At 42.5% G+C, this 20,751-nt stretch overlaps 1 protein-coding gene across 6 annotated transcripts in view; it reads left to right on the top strand.

Annotated features, from left to right (window-relative positions):
- Nucleotides 1–20,751, top strand: part of myt1lb (myelin transcription factor 1-like, b) — a 430,716-nt gene that overhangs the window by 291,163 nt on the left and 118,802 nt on the right. For all 6 annotated transcript variants that reach the window (XM_034194911.1, XM_034194910.1, XM_034194914.1 and 3 more), the window contains one exon: nucleotides 6,923–8,098. In XM_034194911.1, coding sequence (XP_034050802.1) covers nucleotides 6,923–8,098 — 1,176 coding nt within the window. The remainder of the gene's footprint in view (nucleotides 1–6,922; nucleotides 8,099–20,751) is intronic.

The raw sequence follows: 20,751 nt of genomic DNA on the forward strand, positions 1-20,751 counted from the left end.
ATCTCGACTGATTGGTGTTCATTCGAACCCACAGTTCATGGCAGACCCTTGACATTGAGAGCTTGGATCTCTGCCACTCTCTTCAGCCTGTCAGCAGCCTGGCAGTCGCTGATTAGCATGTATAAGCATGTTGTTCTTATTGGTAGGTATGTGATTCCGAACATGTAGTCAGACTTGTGTTGTCTAATCGAAATGTGAACAACACAATAGTTTCCGTGTTCATCAACAATGAGGGTGCTATCCAACATCTGGTGCCAAGGAGTGCATTGTGCATTGTGTCGTTTGTAGTTTCCACCTGATGCAGTTGTGGTTTACACACTCGGCACCCACACTGCATAGACAGCAATTACAAATGCACTTGTCCCAGCAGACACATCCACATTGGCCCCATGCAGTTTTGTCCGGAGGCTCCACCTGGGGCCCAGCTGTCTGGAGGTGGCCTTGGGCTAGCCCTATTGAGCCCCATGTGGGTAGCCAACTGGATGTGGAACCCACATGGGGCCAATGTGGATGTGATTGCTGGGATCTTTGCATCAGTGGAAATGTTCGTTGAAAAATGCAGTGTGGTCAAGCACTGTGCTTGTGCGCTGATAATGTGCAGAAGCACAAAAAGATTGCACCATAGGCCACTAAATCCTGGTCTGAAATCTTGCAAAGTGTACTAGTATTTAATGGGCGCAATAATTACATAAGTAGTTTTGTGGTGCAACTACGACATTTTCTTAATTTTACAATTACTTTCAGTAATTCCCCTCTTAAGGTACTTTCTTTTAGTGTAATACAACCCAATCACACAGCAAAAATGTGATGACGTCACGATAACTGACTTAATATAGTTCGTGATATTGTACATTTTGTGACAGTATCATGAAATTATTTAATGAAGGTATCACAAAATTTGAGGTGATGGAGGGTTGGGAGCGTTTGAGTTAGGGTTAGGCTTTGGGTTGAGCACAGTGACCAAAACTTACTGCGTCATGAAAATGTAATGCGTTTTCTGACGGTGTTGTGAAAAAAAATGAGAGTGGGCTGCGTAATACCTATGTGTTGCACATCAAAATGTTCAAAACACTGCATGAAAGATGTAATTTGGCTCTAATGCTGAAAATTTTAAATGTGCTTTTCAAAATTCTTCAAACCTTTCATGAATATACACATTTTTATTGATGTGGTAGACTGTTTAGGTGTTAGAAATGGTGTGTACGAAGTTGTACATACACTGTACATACATTGTATGTATGTACAGTGACAATAATGGAAGTATGAAGTTGTCACGTCACAGAAGTAGTGTAAAATATGAAAAAGATTGTATTTTCTAGTGCAGAAAGCAATGTATAATATATTTACAAAAAATAAATATATGTGCACTGCAGTGCAGTGCAGCAGTGCAACCTCCTTGCAACAACAAAGGCATATACTTTTTGGATGAATAAAATCCATTTGTGATGAAAAATTGCTGCACCATTCGTGAAGAAAATAAGCCCTCCACTTGTTTTTTATGATCATTTTCTTTGCCTAAAGACTAAATAAGCTAAAGTATTTTCAGGTCGACTGAAGCACTCTTTTAAAGTTTGAGTGAGTCAAAGATCATCTAGAGGGGAGAGCCATTTGACTGCTGAGAATTTGTCGTCATTTCAGGAAATGACAAACTTCCTTCCATCCCTGATCTATTAATAGAAACATAAAGAAACGTACACTTAGATGTGGTAGCACAACCACTGACTCCAGAGGGTTGAAGAAATTAAAGTAACTATCCCTGGAAAAATACGTAAGTGCACATCATTGCTTTAGTGTTTCATCTCAGGTGGCTTTGGTGATTTAAGACCACCCCTGCTCATTCTCAGATCTGCTGTGGCAAAGGGAGAAGCCAAGGGGATTCACTTATCCTGAAAAAAATCCCATGACGAATTTATGCAATCAATCCGATCCCTTTGCGCCCTATTTTGCACTGAGATTACACACTCTCTAAATAGCAAATAGGAGATGGACACACCCCTAATCCCCTTGCACTTTTCATTTTGGACCGTGTATTATAGATCATTAGGATAAGGCTCAGAGAAAGAACAATCTTCCCATATAAATCATTAGCCCGTTCCTCACCAGCCCAGCGACAGAGGTGCCCGATGTTAGCGATGCTGATCCCAGTCTCTTTAATGCAATAGAGGTGACAGTGTGGTGTTTCTCTGTGTTTCTCAGTGGCGTGTAGAGCGCTGCAGCTAATCCAAAGACAGTTCAGTGCAGGGTACTCTCTCTGTTCCTTCTTTAATCTGTTTCGCTTCCATATCCTCTTTGTGTACCTTGATTGCTCTTCAAATTGCTTTCCTGTGGCGTGTTTCGTGCCATCAAAAATTAAACCCCCACTGCAGAAGGTTGCTGTAAGAACCCTGAACTGTCAAAATATGTGTGGCTGGTCACTCGTGAACACCATGTCTTCGCAGTCCAAAGCCCTCAGTCCAAGCGCTAGTGCTGTGCTGCATTCATTAAATTAGAGTGTGTAGTTTTCTGTGTGCGTCTATGCGCACATACGGATCAGTCTAGAATGTAACATCTCTGGCTAATCGTCAACCAGACAAATGCACAACCCAGTACATCAGAAATCGCACCCTAAGCACAAATTGGTCCACACAGACCCCAGGTGTGCTGATTAGGGTTAAACATGGATATGTAAAAACAAGGTCTATTAGATAAGAAACCAACACTTTTATTTTTTTTTTAGCTATATGGATTTGAATGACATGCGATTACACCAATGATGCTTGAACCCTCGTGCGCATGCGTGAGTTTTTTCACGCGTCGGTGACGTCATTTCCCTGTGGGCAGGCCTTGAGTGAGATGTGGTCCAGCCCTCTCGGCTGAATTCCTTTGTTTCACACGTTGCTCGAGATGGCATGCATTGCTTTATCAAAATTTTTCTGGACCTGTGAGGAATATCCGAGTGGACACTATTTGAGAAATTTAGCTGGTTTTCTGTGAAAAGTTTAACGGCTGATGAGAGATTATGGGGTGTTTCTGTCGCTGTAAGGACTTCCCACGGAGCGGGACATTGCACAGCGCTTCCAGGCGCCGTCGTCGGCCTGTTTCGACCTGAAAACATCCTAATTTAAGGCTTAATTCACCCAGGACGTCGTGAGAGAACAGAGAAGATTCAGAAAAGGCCAGCATGAGGACTTTATGTGGACATTCCACTGTTTAAGGACATTTTTTAATGAAAGACGTGCGCGCAAATTCGCCGAGTCGTTTCTGTGATGACTCGGCGAATCTGTGTGAGCCGCGACAGGAAAAACACCTCCGTGTTGAAAACCATTTGTAAAATTCAGGCAGCTTTTGATGGCTTTCAACAAGTGAGTGAGAAATTGTTTAACAGCTTGGGCATGTTCCAACTTGCCCGTTAAGGTTTCCAACGGAGGTGTTTTTCCTGTCGCGACCCCCAGCGGTCGGGTCCGGCCCGACATGCGACTCTGCCCGCACGTTCTTTCATTACAAAATGTCCGTTAACAGTGGAATGTCCGAATAAACTCCTCATGCCGACTTCTTCTGAAAGTTCTCTGTTCTCTGACGACTTAGTAAGTAAGTAAGTAAGGTTTATTTATATAGCACCTTTCAAGATAGAAATCACAAAGTGCTTCATATAAGAACAGAGAAATTAAAAACAGCAGAAACATAAAACCATAAAAACTAGGTAAAAGCCAGCCTATACAAAAGGGTCTTTAGCTTCACTTTAAATGTTTCAACAGGTCCAAAGGCAATGCATTCCACATTTCAGGCTCTGTTGACCCTTACTGGGTCAACAGAGCCTGAAATGTGGAAGTTTTCAACTTGAAACAGCGAGATGCTGCCGCCTGGAAGCGCTGATCGCCTTCAGGCGCCGTGGGCCGTCCTTAAAGCGACACTACCGGACCAAAATCTCTCATCAGCCGTTAAAATTTTTACCGAAAACCAGCTGAATTTATCTAATGGTGTCCACTCAGTTGTGCCTTTTTGATCAAACAAAGCAGCAGTCTCTGAGCCATTCCTAAACAATGAAAAAATCGACGAGAGGGTGGGCGACTCCTCACTCAAAGACTGCCCACAGGCGAATGACGTAACCGACAGGCGTGAAAAAACTCTCGCATGCCCACGAGGGTTCAAGCATGTCTGATGTAATCACACGTGATTCAAATCCATATGGTTTTTGAAAAAAATAATAAGGTCGGATACTTTTCTAATAGACCTCGTATTCATATGGAAACCAATGGAAAACATCTTAAATGGGACAGAAAGCAGGCGATGTCTTGTCCAGAAAATCCGTCTTGTAAGTTGTAAAGAGTGATAATTTAGTCTAGACGCACAGGAAAATGGAAAATTCATCGTGTCTTCTTCTGTGGTGTGTTGTGTGGGCCGCTGAAGAGGAGGTACTGCTGGCCCACCACCACCAGAGGGCGCCCTGCCTGGAGTGCGGGCTCCAGGCACCAGAGGGCGCTACCGCATCATGGGAGTAATCTGGGTGACAGCTGTCACCCATCACCAAACACAGCTGTTTCTACTCAGCACCGAGGTATATCAGGAGGACGGCGTCTCCACCTCAGTGCCGAGATATCGCCTAAGACCAAGGTAACATTCTCTGCAGCATATTCTGTGATTGATAAACTTGTTAAACCTTTCAGGACTGGTGACTACTGAGACCCTCCTTCTTTGGATAAGTACTCACCTTCCTGCTGAACTTTGCCAAGAGGTGGAGGCGGCTTCTCCCCTCTCTGTACTGGGTGCGTTCATCCACTCCTGTGTGTTCTTGCTCTCTCCTGCCAGCAGTACCGGATCCGACGAGCGGAGGCAGTGGCCACCTGGGAATTCGGGACTTGGCGGTTCCAGTATTTCCAGGGTTCGGTGGCAGTGGAGATCTGGGTGGTTCCGGTTCGACTGAGACGGACGTCTCCTATCTTCGAGCCTGCCCACACGACACCAGCGGATTCGACCCTAAACATTGTGTTTGTTATACTACTCGTGCTTGTTTCAGTAGTAAATCTTGTTTTTTACTTCCTCCATTGTCCATTCATTGCGCCCCCTGTTGTGGGTCCGTGTTCCTACACTTTCACAACATGGTGCCTTTTAAAAACTGCACATACTACTGCTTCCTTCTGCTGGCCATTAGTGTTGCTGCACTGTTTATCAAAGCTGTGGAGGGTGTTTTGAAAATGATGGATTAGTGTGAACAAAAAGGCCAAAATGCCACAACAGGCATTCAAATCAAATAAAAACTTGATGTCTCTGAGTAATTTAAGACCATAATCTGCTCTCTTGTCTCACAACACAATCAAATACAGATGGGGGAGCATTTTCACATCTGGGGTTAAATGTCAAAACAAGCATTTGCATTCAATTAAAAAAAATGCAATTTTGTCAAATTGAAACGTGTGGATTCTGAATAATTTAAGACTAAAATCAGCTCTCTGGCCTCAGGGGTTCCTGATATCTGAGGAGTGGGTGTATTTTGTTGTAGTTGTGTTTTTTATGTTACCTTGCTAACTATAGAAATATGTATTTTGCAGATAATTTGACACCATGATTATAACTATTCAGGCAGCAGTTCCAGAGATTTGCCATGTTGACAACAGAGACACAAGTAAAGACAGAAAAACATGAAAAGTGCATAATTTATTGTTATTATTATTCTTTCTTTCTTTGTGTTCTGATTGACTATTATGATTTTGGTTGAAACCCATAAATGGTCAAAGGTCAACATCTAATTTGAATACAGAAGAGCAGCAAATTTTATGGAAACAAGGCCTGCTGTTTTACTGTTAGTGAATTTGACTGTGTAAAAGCCCATGTAACATTCTGCTGCCTGGTCCTGATTTAAAATGTGGGCGTGGTGTAGCTGTGCACTTTTGATCTTTGGTTTTGTTCTGTTTTTTTTGTTTTTTTTTGTCTGTATGCATTTTGCCAAATTAGTTTACAGACTCACACTGAAATGAGTTGTGATGTCATATTTGCATCTTTGATGTGTTGAATAAGATCAAATTCACATTAATATTTGTGCTTTGATTACAGACGAACCTTTGAAGTGAGTGATAATATTTTATCACAGGCAAATGCAGGTCTTTGTTTTTATTTTTGCTTTGTTTTTATTTTTGTTTTGTCATTACTGATTTACTCGTATGAGTCAAACCCTTCGTTATTTCTGCACATGGGCCTCCATGTTCATTTTCTCTTCGGAATCCTAAACGGTAAATGCTACGCCATTGTAACGATGTGCTCTTTGTGGCTCGGGCGGATATGTGAAAGGAGAGACTGGAAGTGCTCCAGGAATGAGTGCTTGAAAATGTAGAGACATTAGAACCCTTCTGCAGTCTGTCAGAATCAATTAAACACTGGAAGGAATTCCAAGACACCTGTGATTGAATTTAAAAAAAGATCTTTACCTACAAACAATATATAGTGATGGCCTGGAGTTCATCTTGGAGCACATGGAGGAACCTTGAGTTTTATCACACAGTGCTGATACATGATACTCGTGTGCAAATAAAACGAAGCTGTCTTTCTTTCAAAGTGTAATGACTGATTCTACTGAACAATGAATAAAGTGTCTTCTTAATTGCAACTGCAGAATTCTTTGCTTATACAGTAATGTTACTTGTGAGGCCTGATGAAGAAATCCAGGATATGTGAGTAAAAATAAAACTCACCAGTGATTTAGTCCCATTTTGATATATTCTCATTTATGAAAACTCTGGAACGTTCCCAAACTACTATATTTAACATCCTGTCCTTATTCACAATTTGGAACACAAGCTGCTGTTAAGACTCTCAAAGTAAATTATTAGAGGAAGCAGAGTTCCTTATCCAATTTAAATGGACCAAGCCCAGAAATCTGATTTGTCAGTAAAATAGAATGATGGAAATGAAATTAGAAGATGTTTGTTTTTTGTTTTTTTCTTTCCAACAGAAGATGAGCACATGAGCAGCGGCGAGGGGGCTGAGGGTGACAGTCGAGGCAGCGGTGGTGATGCCAAATCTGGCCCCACATCTGAGAAGGATGACAACAACAACGATGAATACGAGAACTACGACAAACTTGTGGCCAAGTCGCTGCTCAACCTGGGAAAGATCGCCGAAGATGCTGCCAATCGTGCCATGACGGAGTCCGAGATGAACAGCAACTCCTCTAATAGTGCTGAGGAGGAGGAGGAGGAGGAAGAAGAAGAAGAGGAGGAGGAAGAGGAGGAGGAAGATGAAGAAGAGGAGGAGGAAGAAGAGCAGGAAGAGGAGGAGGAAGAGGAGGAAGGGGAGGGGGATGAATCCCAAAGCGGTGACCTAACGCTGGACGTTGACAGTGATGTGGTCAGGGAGACGGTGGACTCCCTTAAACTGTTGGCACAAGGTCACGGTGCGGTGCTGTCTGACAATTTAGACGGACAGGATTATGAGCAGGGCAATCCTGAAAATGGGGAGGAGCACGACTGTAGTCACAGTGGAGGAAATGGACTCGATGGTCGTAATGGACAAGTTAAGACCACTAGTAATGGACAAATAGAAAACAGTGATGAGGAAGTATGTTTAAGCAGTCTGGAATGTCTACGGAACCAGTGTTTCGACTTGGCTCGAAAACTAAGCGAAACAAAGTCTGCCGACCGTAATGGACCTTCCCAACTGAATCACTTTTCATGCGGGGATGCAGGCCAGCAGCCTCAGCATCAGGGCTATGGCAACTTCCAGCATAACCAGGATGCAAGGCGGACACTTGACAGAAACTACTCAGACATGGACAATCTCATGAAGCTCGAGGAACAACTGAGCCCACGTTCCAAGGCCTTCTCCAGCTGTGCACAGGACGACCGATATCACGCCCACCACCGGGACTTTGATGAGGACACAGCTTCAGTGACATCCGAAAGATCAGAGGATGTGTTTGACATGACAAAGGGCAACCTGTCCCTCCTGGAGAAGGCCATCGCACTGGAATCCGAACGCGCGAAGGCAATGCGGGATAAAATGGCAGCTGAGGCTGCCAGGAGAGATGGGGTGCGATATAACCACGAAGACCAAGGCCCACGACACGCCTACGGCATCGAGCGGAAAGCCCGGCTACCTGATGGCATGAAGAAGCCGTTCTATCACAAAGGTGAGTCGTTCTTACCACACAGACACACTTTGATGCACATCAAACATACTCTGCAAATTGTATCTCCTCAAGTGTGGACATGTTTATTTCATTTGTCAAGCTCAGGCAGAATATTTGTCTGCCTGTATTTGGTATTCTATCTATCCTTACTGGAGACGAGACAACCCACATGCATTCTGGGAACCTCAGGACAAGCTTTTTTCAGCCAATTTGGAGATTCGCAACTTGGTAGCAGCGGGAGCAGCAGCAGCAGCCGAAGCAGCAGCTTATGTTGTTAAAATAGGCCAGCATGGAAACATCAGAGGGTAGGCTTGTCAGGCATAAGTAATGGCAATCTACATGGCCTGTTAGGACCGCAAATCTCATCCCTGCGATACAGCTTGGGGTAAAGCTGCCTATTTTTAAACCTGTGCAAACACTTGGGAGAGGAAACCAAAAAACCAGAGCTCTGCTAAGTTTAGAAAAAGCTCTCATTCTGCAGCCATCAACAAAGCTTTTATATTTGTTTGATACAATTATGCTCAACTATTGTATTCACATTAATACCTCACAAAGACAAATGTTCCCTGTATATGTTCAAGACAGTCACATCCCACTCTCACAAATGTCACTGAACAGTCTCTGAGCAACGTGTATAATTCCAGATTTGTTCATCCTTATGCTTTCCTGCAGCTATATTCAGGACTATCAGGGCATTATTCAGAACACATACCTCACAATGGCCCATTTTACAATGTCAATACATAAATAAATAAAAGCTTAACATTTCCGATAAGAACTACCACTTTTATTGTGAAGGAATGACATGTTGAGGAACCCAGTGGCTGGAAAAGACCGAATGGATGCCCACGTTTCACCTGGCTGCAGCAGATAGATGGTGAATTTCAACAAGTGCAGATGGACCAGTTGTCTGCTTGGATGGTTTGGTAGAGGACCCAAGCTTGAAGAAAACACAAGTCCTGGGAGTTTGAGGTTTCGGCGCAGTATCTTAGCTGTTCCTCGGACTGCACTCTTTTGGACAGAGACCTCTGATGTTGTGGCTGGAATCTGCTGGAGCCACTCTTCCAGTTTGGGAGTTACAGCTCCTAGTGCTCCTACTACCACTGGGACCACTTTGGACTTTACCTTCCACATCTGTTCCAGTCGCTCCTTCAGCGCGTGGCACTTTTTGAGTTTTTGTACACACACACACACACACACACATACATACATACATACATACATACATACATACATACATACATATACATACATACATATATATATATATATATATACTTCAGTTTTTACTCTTTAATAGATAAACCATTCAAAAATGATGAGATATATTTTGCCTGCATGCTGAAATTGCCCTGCATCAATTTTATTTTTATTCTTTATTTTGGCGATTTTCATAGACTGCGGTACAGCTGGTGCACAGGATGTGTGCTTTTTAATGATACTATGCTGTATGTGCCTGTGGGGTTTAGATGCTGACTGGCATGAGTAGTCGGGGTGCAAACTCACATGGTGTGATTTAGGAATTTATTATGGGGCAGTAATTTGTAAGCATACCTTTTACATGTAAATATTAATAAAGTCACTATTTAGTACCACAAATGTTGTTTTGATAGGTTTTAGTCTATTTAAATGATTTACACATACTTGCATGAAGTTCCAGTATATTTCAGAGCTCATTGCAGGTTAAGGAAAGACACTTCAAGAATAGTTTTGGTAAGTTCAGTGATATCTGTCCAATGGTATGGCATTTATTGTAAGTACATGTGCTGTAGCACTAAGCGGGTATCACTAAAAGAATGTCCACATAGACAGATTCTTTTATTACAGTAAGGTTTCCACATACCCCAGCATACAAAAAATATAAAATGGAAATTCATGAAATTAGGTCTCTCTAGTGGCCTCTACAATGCTCAAAACCAGCGCAGGGGCGCTGCTCCTGGACCCTGCAGATGGCCTAAGGCAGAACCTGTTTTTTCATAGTTTTTTCTTTGCCCATTCTCATCCCTGTAGAGGCATGTTAGTGGTGAGCACGAGGCTGTTAGAAGCCCAATATCCGAGCACCTGACGGCTATGAGGACCGGACAGGATATTTTGGCTCTGCCCTCTCACGCACTTCGGCGTGACAGTCCCACCCTCTTTGTGCGCTGGACGCTGTATATAAAATAATTATTTCATAGTTATATCAATATATTATATATTAATATCAATATATTATATATTAATAATTATATCATCCCATCTGAAGGATATCTGATGAGAACAACATGTTGCTCCATGCTGAGTCCCAACAGGGTGAGTTACAGCAGGTATATATTGCGACATAAATGCCATACAAATGTTAATTTTGAGAGCTTTCCATGGCCTCTGTGCCTGGCTAATGTTGGAATAATGAGAGGATGCGAGACAGTTGCATCACGATAGCATCTTTCCTCGGGCGAGATAGCAGCAGACGCTCGTTGACCAGGGTTCCTGCGTGCATTATAAAGCAGAGAGTGCAGGGAGGGAAGAGGCCAGCTCTCAAAGAGAAGCACAAGGCTGAGATGAAAATTGAATAGTATCAGAATGACCGATAACGAACGACAGGCTCACTGACTGCACATTAATTATCCAGAGATGCTATGGTAATGGGGGCCATTTGTTATGCAAAGCACAGACCTTTGCCAGCCACAATCAATATCTTCTGCTTTCTAATATGCCTTCCACTTGGCTGCCTCCACTTTCTGCAGTGGGACCGTAGCAGGCCCGCCTCACATGTGTACGTATGCTCTTGTACGTGTTGAAATGGTTAATTATTTTCAAATGGTAACGGCCAATGTAATAATGTAGCCGAAAAGAAGCCATTATTAAGGAGGTGCGTTTTACATGCAGACCATGCTCCTTATCATCACACACGTTTTCCTACCTTTTATTGTACGGAGCCAGACACAAGAACCAGACATGACACAGCAGTATTGTACCAAACTCATACGGCCTAACGTGACATAGATAGATGGTAGCCACAGAGGATAATGAGGTGCTTTTTTCTGATGAATGGGATGTTGGATTTCATTTGGTTAAATGTATGAGTAGGTGTACTCTATGCTACCTCTCAGTTTTGCCCTTTGCTAATGCTCTTTCGCTGTCTCACTTGATTATTCCTCTCTTTGATTCTACCCTGCAACCCCTGGGTTTAGCTTGGGTTTAGTGCCTTTGATAGAACTCCTAAGTTCCACAGGCCTGTTAAACTTTAATCAGTGGTTTGTCTTTCTACAGCACTGCATAAAAGCCCCAGTGTCTTCTCTCCTAATACAAGCTCCCAATAAAGGTTTCTGTCACTCTGATGGTTCTACTTTGATGGGACAATCTGATATATTACTTATCTCCAGTAGCATTAATGCAGTGTTAGGTGTTCCCAAATGTTTTCATTCAAGGATCCCGGATATATTTTTTTTTGGTTGGGACTGTTTACACAGAGACTGCTACCTGCTGCTTTGGACTTGAACTAACAGTCTTTTTCAAGACTTTTTTACCTTTTTATTTTTTTATTTTTTTTATTTTTTATTTTTTACTTTTTTACTGTGCTCCAACGCCTAAGGAAGACCTCTAACGGTCGAAACATCGCGACGGAGCACTTTTATCAGCTAACTTTCATTAGCGTTGGCAAGCTAACTAGCTTGCTAACGCTTTCGTTTTTATTATTTTTTTTTTTTTATTTTATTTTAGCACCGTTGTCGTGCGTTGCCTGTGCTGCTTCATGGCCTGTTTGGTGCCTTGATTGGGGCATTCCTTCTGCTGAATCACCTCTGGATTATTTGCACATTATTCACTTTGTGTGTTTTTGGGAATCCGCTAGCTTAGTGCAGCTACTAGCTCTTAGCCGGTTTAGCATGGCGGCTTCTCCTGTCTCTCCCGTACTTTTTTGCTCTGGGTGTGAAATGTTTAGTTATTCCTCGGCCTCCTTTAGCAGTAACGGTACTTGTAATAAGTGCAGCTTATTCGTAGCTTTGGAGGCCAGGCTGGGCGAATTGGAGGCTCGGCTCCGCACCGTGGAAAATTCTACAGCTAGCCAGGCCCCTGTAGTCGGTGCGGACCAAGGTAGCTTAGCCGCCGTTAGTTCCCCCCTGGCAGATCCCGGGCAGTCGGGAAAGCAGGCTGACTGGGTGACTGTGAGGAGGAAGCGTAGCCCTAAACAGAAGCCCCGTGTACACCGTCAACCTGTTCACATCTCTAACCGTTTTTCCCCACTCGACGATACACTCGCCGAGGATCAAACTCTGGTTATTGGCGACTCTGTTTTGAGAAATGTGAAGTTAGCGACACCAGCAACCATTGTCAATTGTCTTCCGGGGGCCAGAGCAGGCGACATCGAAGGACATTTGAAATTGCTGGCTAAGGCTAAGCGTAAATTTGGTAAGATTGTAATTCACGTCGGCAGTAATGACACCCGGTTACGCCAATCGGAGGTCACTAAAATTAACATTAAATCGGTGTGTAACTTTGCAAAAACAATGTCGGACTCTGTTGTTTTCTCTGGGCCCCTCCCCAATCAGACCAGGAGTGACATGTTTAGCCGCATGTTCTCCTTGAATTGCTGGCTGTCTGAGTGGTGTCCAAAAAATGAGGTGGGCTTCATTGATAATTGGCAAAGCTTCTGGGGAAAACCTGGTCTTGTTAGGAGAGACGGCATCCATCCCACTTTAGAGGGAGCAGCTCTCATTTCTAGAAATCTGGCCAATTTTTTTGGATCCTACAAACTGTGACTGTCTAGCGTTGGGACCAGGAGGCAGAGCTGTGGTCTTATACACCTCTCTGCAGCTTCTCTCCCCCTGCCATCCCCTCATTACCCCATCCCCGTAGAGACGGTGCCTGCTCCCAGACCACCAATAACCAGCAAAAATCTATTTAAGCATAAAATTCAAAAAGAAAAAATAATATAGCACCTTCAATTGCACCACAGACTAAAACAGTTAAATGTGGTTTATTAAACATTAGGTCTCTCTCTTCTAAGTCCCTGTTGGTAAATGATATAATAATTGATCAACGTATTGATTTATTCTGCCTAACAGAAACCTGGTTACAGCAGGATGAATATGTTAGTTTAAATGAGTCAACACCCCCGAGTCACACTAACTGTCAGAATGCTCGTAGCACGGGCCGTGGCGGAGGATTAGCAGCAATCTTCCATTCCAGCCTATTAATTAATCAAAAACCTAGACAGAGCTTTAATTCATTTGAAAGCTTGTCTCTTAGTCTTGTCCATCCAAATTGGAAGTCCCAAAAACCAGTTTTATTTGTTATTATCTATCGTCCACCTGGTCGTTACTGTGAGTTTCTCTGTGAATTTTCAGACCTTTTGTCTGACTTAGTGCTTAGCTCAGATAAGATAATTATAGTGGGCGATTTTAACATCCACACAGATGCTGAGAATGACAGCCTCAACACTGCATTTAATCTATTGTTGGACTCTATCGGCTTTGCTCAAAAAGTAAATGAGTCCACCCACCACTTTAATCATATTTTAGATCTTGTTCTGACTTATGGTATGGAAATAGAAGACTTAACAGTATTCCCTGAAAACTCCCTTCTGTCTGATCATTTTTTAATAACATTTACATTTACTCTGATGGACTACCCAGCAGTGGGGAATAAGTTTCATTACACTAGAAGTCTTTCAGAAAGCGCTGTAACTAGGTTTAAGGATATGATTCCTTCTTTATGTTCTCTAATGTCATATACCAACACAGAGCAGAGTAGCTACCTAAACTCTGTAAGGGAGTTAGAGTATCTCGTCAATAGTTTTACATCCTCATTGAAGACAACTTTTTGTTCACTTTGTACATGCTTCCCTTGGGCAGTATTATTAGACGGTATTGCTTAAATTTTCATTGTTACGCAGATGATACCCAGCTTTATCTATCCATGAAGCCAGAGGATACACACCAATTAGCTAAACTGCAGGATTGTCTTACAGACATAAAGACATGGATGACCTCTAATTTCCTGCTTTTAAACTCAGATAAAACTGAAGTTATTGTACTTGGCCCCACAAATCTTAGAAGCATGGTGTCTAACCAGATCGTTACTCTGGATGGCATTTCCCTGATCTCTAGTAATACTGTGAGAAATCTTGGAGTCATTTTTGATCAGGATATGTCATTCAAAGCGCATATTAAACAAATATGTAGGACTGCCTTTTTGCATTTACGCAATATCTCTAAAATCAGAAAGGTCTTGTCTCAGAGTGATGCTGAAAAACTAATTCATGCATTTATTTCCTCTAGGCTGGACTATTGTAATTCATTATTATCAGGTTGTCCTAAAAGTTCCCTAAAAAGCCTTCAGTTGGTTCAGAATGCTGCAGCTAGAGTACTGACGGGGACTAGCAGGAGAGAGCATATCTCACCCGTGTTGGCCTCTCTTCATTGGCTTCCTGTTAATTCTAGAATAGAATTTAAAATTCTTCTTCTTACTTATAAGGTTTTGAATAATCAGGTCCCATCTTATCTTAGGGACCTCATAGTACCATATTACCCCATTAGAGCGCTTCGCTCTCAGACTGCGGGCTTACTTGTGGTTCCTAGGGTTTGTAAGAGTAGAATGGGAGGCAGAGCCTTCAGCTTTCAGGCTCCACTCCTGTGGAACCAGCTCCCAATTCAGATCAGGGAGACAGATACCCTCTCTACTTTTAAGATTAGGCTTAAAACTTTCCTTTTCGCTAAGGCTTATAGTTAGGGCTGGATCGGGTGACCCTGGACCATCCCTTGGTTATGTTGCTTTAGACGTAGACTGTGGGGGGTTCCCATGATGCACTGTTTCTTTCTCTTTTTGCTCCGTATGCATCACTCTGCATTTAATCATTAGTGATCGATCTCTGCCCCCCTTCTCGGCATGTCTTTTTCCTGGTTCTTTCCCTCAGCCCCAACCAGTCTCAGCAGAAGACTGCCCCTCCCTGAGCCTGGTTCTGCTGGAGGTTTCTTCCTGTTAAAAGGGAGTTTTTCCTTCCCACTGTGGCCAAGTGCTTGCTCATAGGGGGTCGTTTTGACCGTTGGGGTTTTTCATAATTATTGTATGGCCTTGCCTTACAATGTGGAGCGCCTTGGGGCAACTGTTTGTTGTGATTTGGCGCTATATAAGAAAAAAGTTGATTGATTGATTGAAGCCCTCCTTTGGAAGTCGCAAAAAAAAAAAATGGAAGTCACCAACCCGCTCTAAGCCTACTACCTATGTGTACTGTACTCACACATCAGAGTGCCCAGGACGAGGAATTCTGCCTGAAGAGTTGTTCATCAGAATGCCCATTTCAAGAAAATGTCTGATTTCATCATAAATAACAAAAATAAATCACCACTAACTTACCCATTTGTGGTTGTTTTTGTCCTGTGCAAATCCTTTTGTCATTTATTAAATGTGTTTCTTGTCAGCCGATGTTTGGCAAATCTGACAGAAAGTCGGACGGATGCTCAAAACTTTGAGTGGACATCAGACAGAGAACTTTCCCAAAGGCTGCTCATTTGGTTTGTCCTGTCCTTAACCCTCTGGGGCCGACGCCGTCATATGCGATGGCTAAGACCAAGCTTTACTAAATTATAAATAACTTTTTAATGATGTGAGATAGAAACATACTTTTTTTTTTGCTGAAAAGTTAAGTCCACGGACTTTCGAGCCAGCCATCGGCCATCTTTGTACTCCTCATAGAAGCTGTGTGATGACGTGCACAATGTGAGTGTTCAGTCGGAATTGGTTCACCATCACATGCTTTTCCAATATCCAGTCATAGGGCAGATTTACCTCACATGAAAAGCCAAAGATCATTTTCAGGAGTGATATGTTACTAGCCCCCTTGGTGCTCCAATGAGTACATACTATTGGTCTCCATGTGCCCTGTGCTATTACGCACAGTGATCCGTGAAGCAGACGAAACAGACGGAGAGCCTCTGATGACAATCTCACGTGCTCAAAACATGAGTGTATAACTATCAGGATTGCTCCACTAGTTTGCATGTGAATGTTACTGGATAACTCTGTTGCTTTCGTGGCGTAAAGCACTGTTTACCATATCAATGGAGCGAGGTGGAGGGCCGCTCCAGAGACTGTAAGGAGCCAAAGTGGGCCAAAGTGTGAATGAAAGCTGCTTTAGGAGCAGCACAGAACACTCCAAAACACAGTAGAAGTAGAAGTTTGTGATTTAACCTTTGTGTAATAGAAGATAGAAATTGCTTTGAGATGAAGACAAAAAAAAACCGCATAGACCATTTTGTATATATTGTTCAAAATGTGCATTTGTGTTTATTGTTTGAACCTTTTTGTTGGACAGTCTTTCACACAAGACCTCAAATTACCTTTATAAAGTGTCAAAACAGTTGTTTATTATAGTTTGCTGTGTGTTTTGAATAAATGTGTGTGCAAAATTATTTTTCACCTTACTTTTTCCTTTCTTATTTTTGATTGTAAACCTTTATTACACTTATAAAACACAACAAAAGCATATATATTATGAAAGCACAGGTTGTCCTGAAAAAAAGAGACATAAAACTTGATTGTGGGATGCAGGGAGAGCTGTTAACAGCAATAATAAAACATTTTTGCCAGGCGAGTGAACTGTACAAAAAAAATGCCCTCGGACCCCAGAGGGTTAATTGCAGCTTGCCAGTGGAGGTCCAGATGACGTTAAGCTGCTTTCTCACATCAGCAGCAGAAAAATCATGACACCAGAATTCTGTCTACAGGGGCAGACTGTAGAAGACAACATGAGGCATGGACATTTTTCATTGATGGCCACACGGACAATTATTTACTTCACTGAAATGGTTTGTTCAACATTCTATTAAAACAGGAAACCTCAGCTCTGATGGCAGCTTAAAAAGTTCCTACCTGTTTAAAACCAGGTGACTCTCGGCACTTAAATAATTTGTCTCTTGCTGTCCATTTTTTTCCTTGTTAAAGTTAAAGCAACAGCCATTTGCCACAGGAGGTGGAATTTTCCCATCAGCCTCTCATTGAAAACTAGAGCACTGCGCTCATAGTGTAAACCTCCGCCAACACAAGTTTCCAATTCCACAAAACTCTTCACTTTTACACATTTTGTTATGTTCCAGCCTTATTCCAAAATGGAGTACATTAATTTCTACTCACAACACTCCATAATGACAAGAAAAGTTTTTTTTTTTTTTTTTTTTTGCAAATTTGTTAAAAATAAAAACCAAGAACTCACACGTACGGAAGTATTCACACCCGTTGCTCAAATACATTGTTGATGCACCTTTGGCAGCAATTACAGCCTCAAGTCATCTTGAATAAGATGCCACAAGCTTGGTGCACCTGTCTTTGGGCAGTTTTGTCCATTATTCTTTGCAGCACCTCTCAAGCTCCATCATGTTGGATGGGGAGCGTCGGTGCACAGACATTTTCAGATCTCTCGAGAGATGTTCAGTTGGATTCTGGTCTGGGCTCTGGCTGGGCCACTCAAGGACATTCACAGAGTTGTCTTGAAGCCACTCCTTTGATATCTTGGCAGTGTGCTTAGGGTCATTGTCCTGCTGAAAGATGAACCGTCGCCCCAGTCTGAGGTCAAAAGCGCTCTGGGGCACTTTTTCATCCAGGATGTCTCTGTACATTGCTGCATTCATCTTTCCCTCAATGCTGGCTAGTCTCCCAGTTCATGCCACTGAAAAACATACATCCCACCAGCATGATGCTGCCACCATCATGCTTCACTGTAGGGATGGTGCCTGGTTTCCTCCAAACATGGCACCTGGCATTCACACCAAAGAGTTCAATTATTGTCTCATCAGAGCAGAGAATTTTCTTTCTCATGGTCTGAGAGTCTTTCAGGTGCCTTTTGGCAAATTACAGGTGCCATGTGCATCTTACTAAGGAGTGGCTTCTCTCTGGCCACTTGGATTGCTGCACTGATGGTTGTCCTTCTGGAAGGTTCTCCTCTCTCCACAGAGGAATGCTGGAGCTCTGACAGAGTGGCCATAGGGTTCTTGGTCACCTCCCTGACTAAGACCCTTCTCCCCTGATGACTCAGCTAACACAGGTGGATTTGAACTTCTTCCAATTATGGATGATGGAGGCCACTGTGCTCATTGGGACCTTCAAAACAGCAGAAATGTTTCTGTATCCTTCCCCAGACTTGTGCCTCAAGACAATCTTGTCTTGTCTAATTGTGGGACCGTATATGTAGACAGGTGTGTCTTTCCAAATCATGTCCAATCAACTGAATTTACCCCAGGTGGACTCCAACTGAGCTGTAGAAACAGCTCAAGGATGATCAGCTTTAAGAGGATGCACCTGAGCTCAATTTTGAGCTTCATGGCAAAGGCTGAGAATACTTATGTACATGTGATTTCTTAGACCTTTTTTTGTTATTATTTTTAATAAATTTGCAAAACATCTCAACAACACTTTTTCATGTAGTCATTATGAGGTATTGTGTGTAGAATTTTAAGGGGAAAAAAAGGATTTTTATCCATTTTGCAAGAAGGCTGTAATATAACAAAATGTGGAAAAAAGTGAAGCCCTGTAAATACTTTCTGGATGTACCTCCATGTCTCTTCACAGAGTCCTCGGGTGCTGTTGGAATGACTTTGAGTTAAATGAACAGCAAAACTTTGTGAGGTTAGGTTTGGTACAACATTTTGTCCATGTGGTATGTTTCATTGGGCATGATCCATGATTTTTCCAGCAACTGGAAAAATCCAAGGCAACACCCACATATCAAAGACTCCAACAGAGAGGTATCTGCTTGTGAGAGGTGAGAATGGACTGGTAGTTGACATGCAGGATTGCTCCATGGTGAATGCTCCAACACATGGCACCAAGGTATGCTCCTAGACCTGACATATCCACAATCTCATTCTTTCTGTTGCTATTCACCCCTTAAAGATTTAAGCTGAACGTGACTGACTCTTAGTGTTATTGAGAGCTTTACCTTCTGGATAAACTTCATCTTCACCATGATGATTGGAAAGAAGCCGTACATCACCATAGCTGTCTGTCAATTTCCGCCTAAATTCTTACCTAATTGTTGATCAGTATCCCAAGACATGAAATCCGTCACATGTTGCAGTAACTCACAATCCACTGAGGGCCATTCACTTGTTTCCAGGTGAGGAGCAAGTCCTCAGATTTGATTAGGTCCTGAATACTCCACATTTTCTCAGACATGTTCTGAAGAAACCATCAGAAATAAATCGGCTGCCAGAGGTAATGATTAAAATCGTAAGGTCCACCATAACAGACATTCTCCAACCTTCAGCTGCACCTGAGATTCTGTCCATGAAGATGCAAAACAGATTTCCTAACAAGGCATGTTCCTGGACAAGTTTAGGTTTATTGAAGCTCATTTCTACAGCAGCCAAAAAGAGCAGACACAGTCCAGAGCCACCTTCTGATTTGACACATCTTACAGTGCCCAAACGTTACCACACAAATACCGCCACCCTGTTCAGACAAAAATGCATGTAGATGCACATGATGACAACCTGAAGAAAAATAAGGTTTGAATTTGGCTATTTTAATTTTTCCTTTTGTGTTTTTTTATTTATTTATTTTTAGTTATCAGTAACTGAAAATAGCTCAGTCTCTTGGAGTGCGCACGCTGCTACATTCTTAGTACCAGCCACATTCCGGCTAAATGAGAAGGGTTGTGTAAGGAAGGGCATCTCAGTTATATTTTGCCAAATCAAACATGGAGCTCACAAACTGAATTTCCACAAAGGATAAGTTGAGGGATGAGTTGCCAATTGTTACTGAGCAGGGTGCTACCAGAAACTGTGCTACTGTTGGATGATGCAGAAGAGCCAGCGAGTGTGTCCGGAGGCAGCATAAGACAAGGAATATTACAACTATGAGTGTGAGAGTCAGAAATTTGAATGTTGGCAGTTTGACTGGCAACAAGCCAGCTAATATGATGATGTATTCATGATACCAAGTGGAAGGGAAGCCAGAAGCACTTGACATGGACTCAAACTGTTGGTTGGATGGGAGGAGAAATGGTTTCTTAGTAATTCTGAAGGAATAGTATATTTAGAGTGTTTTGAAGGTAAAGCGGATATCTGACAGGTTGATAACTGTTAAGATAGAAATTGAAGCTGGGATGATGAATGTCATCAGTACATATGCCCCACAAGTGGGTTGTGAGGTGGAGGAAAGGTGGTTTCTGAGATGTATTAGATTGGTGGTAGAGTGCAGGAAGAAAAAGTGGTGAATTGGAGTGGACTTTGGTGGCCATGTTGGTGGAACAGAGCTGATGAAGCACCGATGTGCTGAAATGATATCAATTAGAGGAATGCAGGAGGGCAGTTGGTGGTGGATTTTTTCTTAAATAAAAATGGCTGTGGTGAACACTTATTTTCGGGAGAAGGAGGAGCACAGGGTGATATACAAGAGAGAAGGCTATGTCTGATGCAGGAGATACAATTTGAAAGAAATTGAAAAATGTAAGCTGGTACCAAGAGGGAGTGTACCTAGACAGCAACAGATGGTGGTTTGTCGGATGAATTTGGAGGTGAAGTAGAAGAGATTAAGAGCTAAACCAAGAGTAAGGATGGAGATGAAGTAATCCTGGACAACTAGACAGTGCTAATTTCATCAGACAAAATAAAATCTATTTGTCAACGACCATTTTTTCATGACTAAGATGAGATGATGAGGAGACAGCGTCAGTATTC

This window comes from Thalassophryne amazonica, chromosome 19 (assembly GCF_902500255.1).
Source record: "Thalassophryne amazonica chromosome 19, fThaAma1.1, whole genome shotgun sequence".
Taxonomy (NCBI): Eukaryota; Metazoa; Chordata; class Actinopteri; order Batrachoidiformes; family Batrachoididae; genus Thalassophryne; species Thalassophryne amazonica.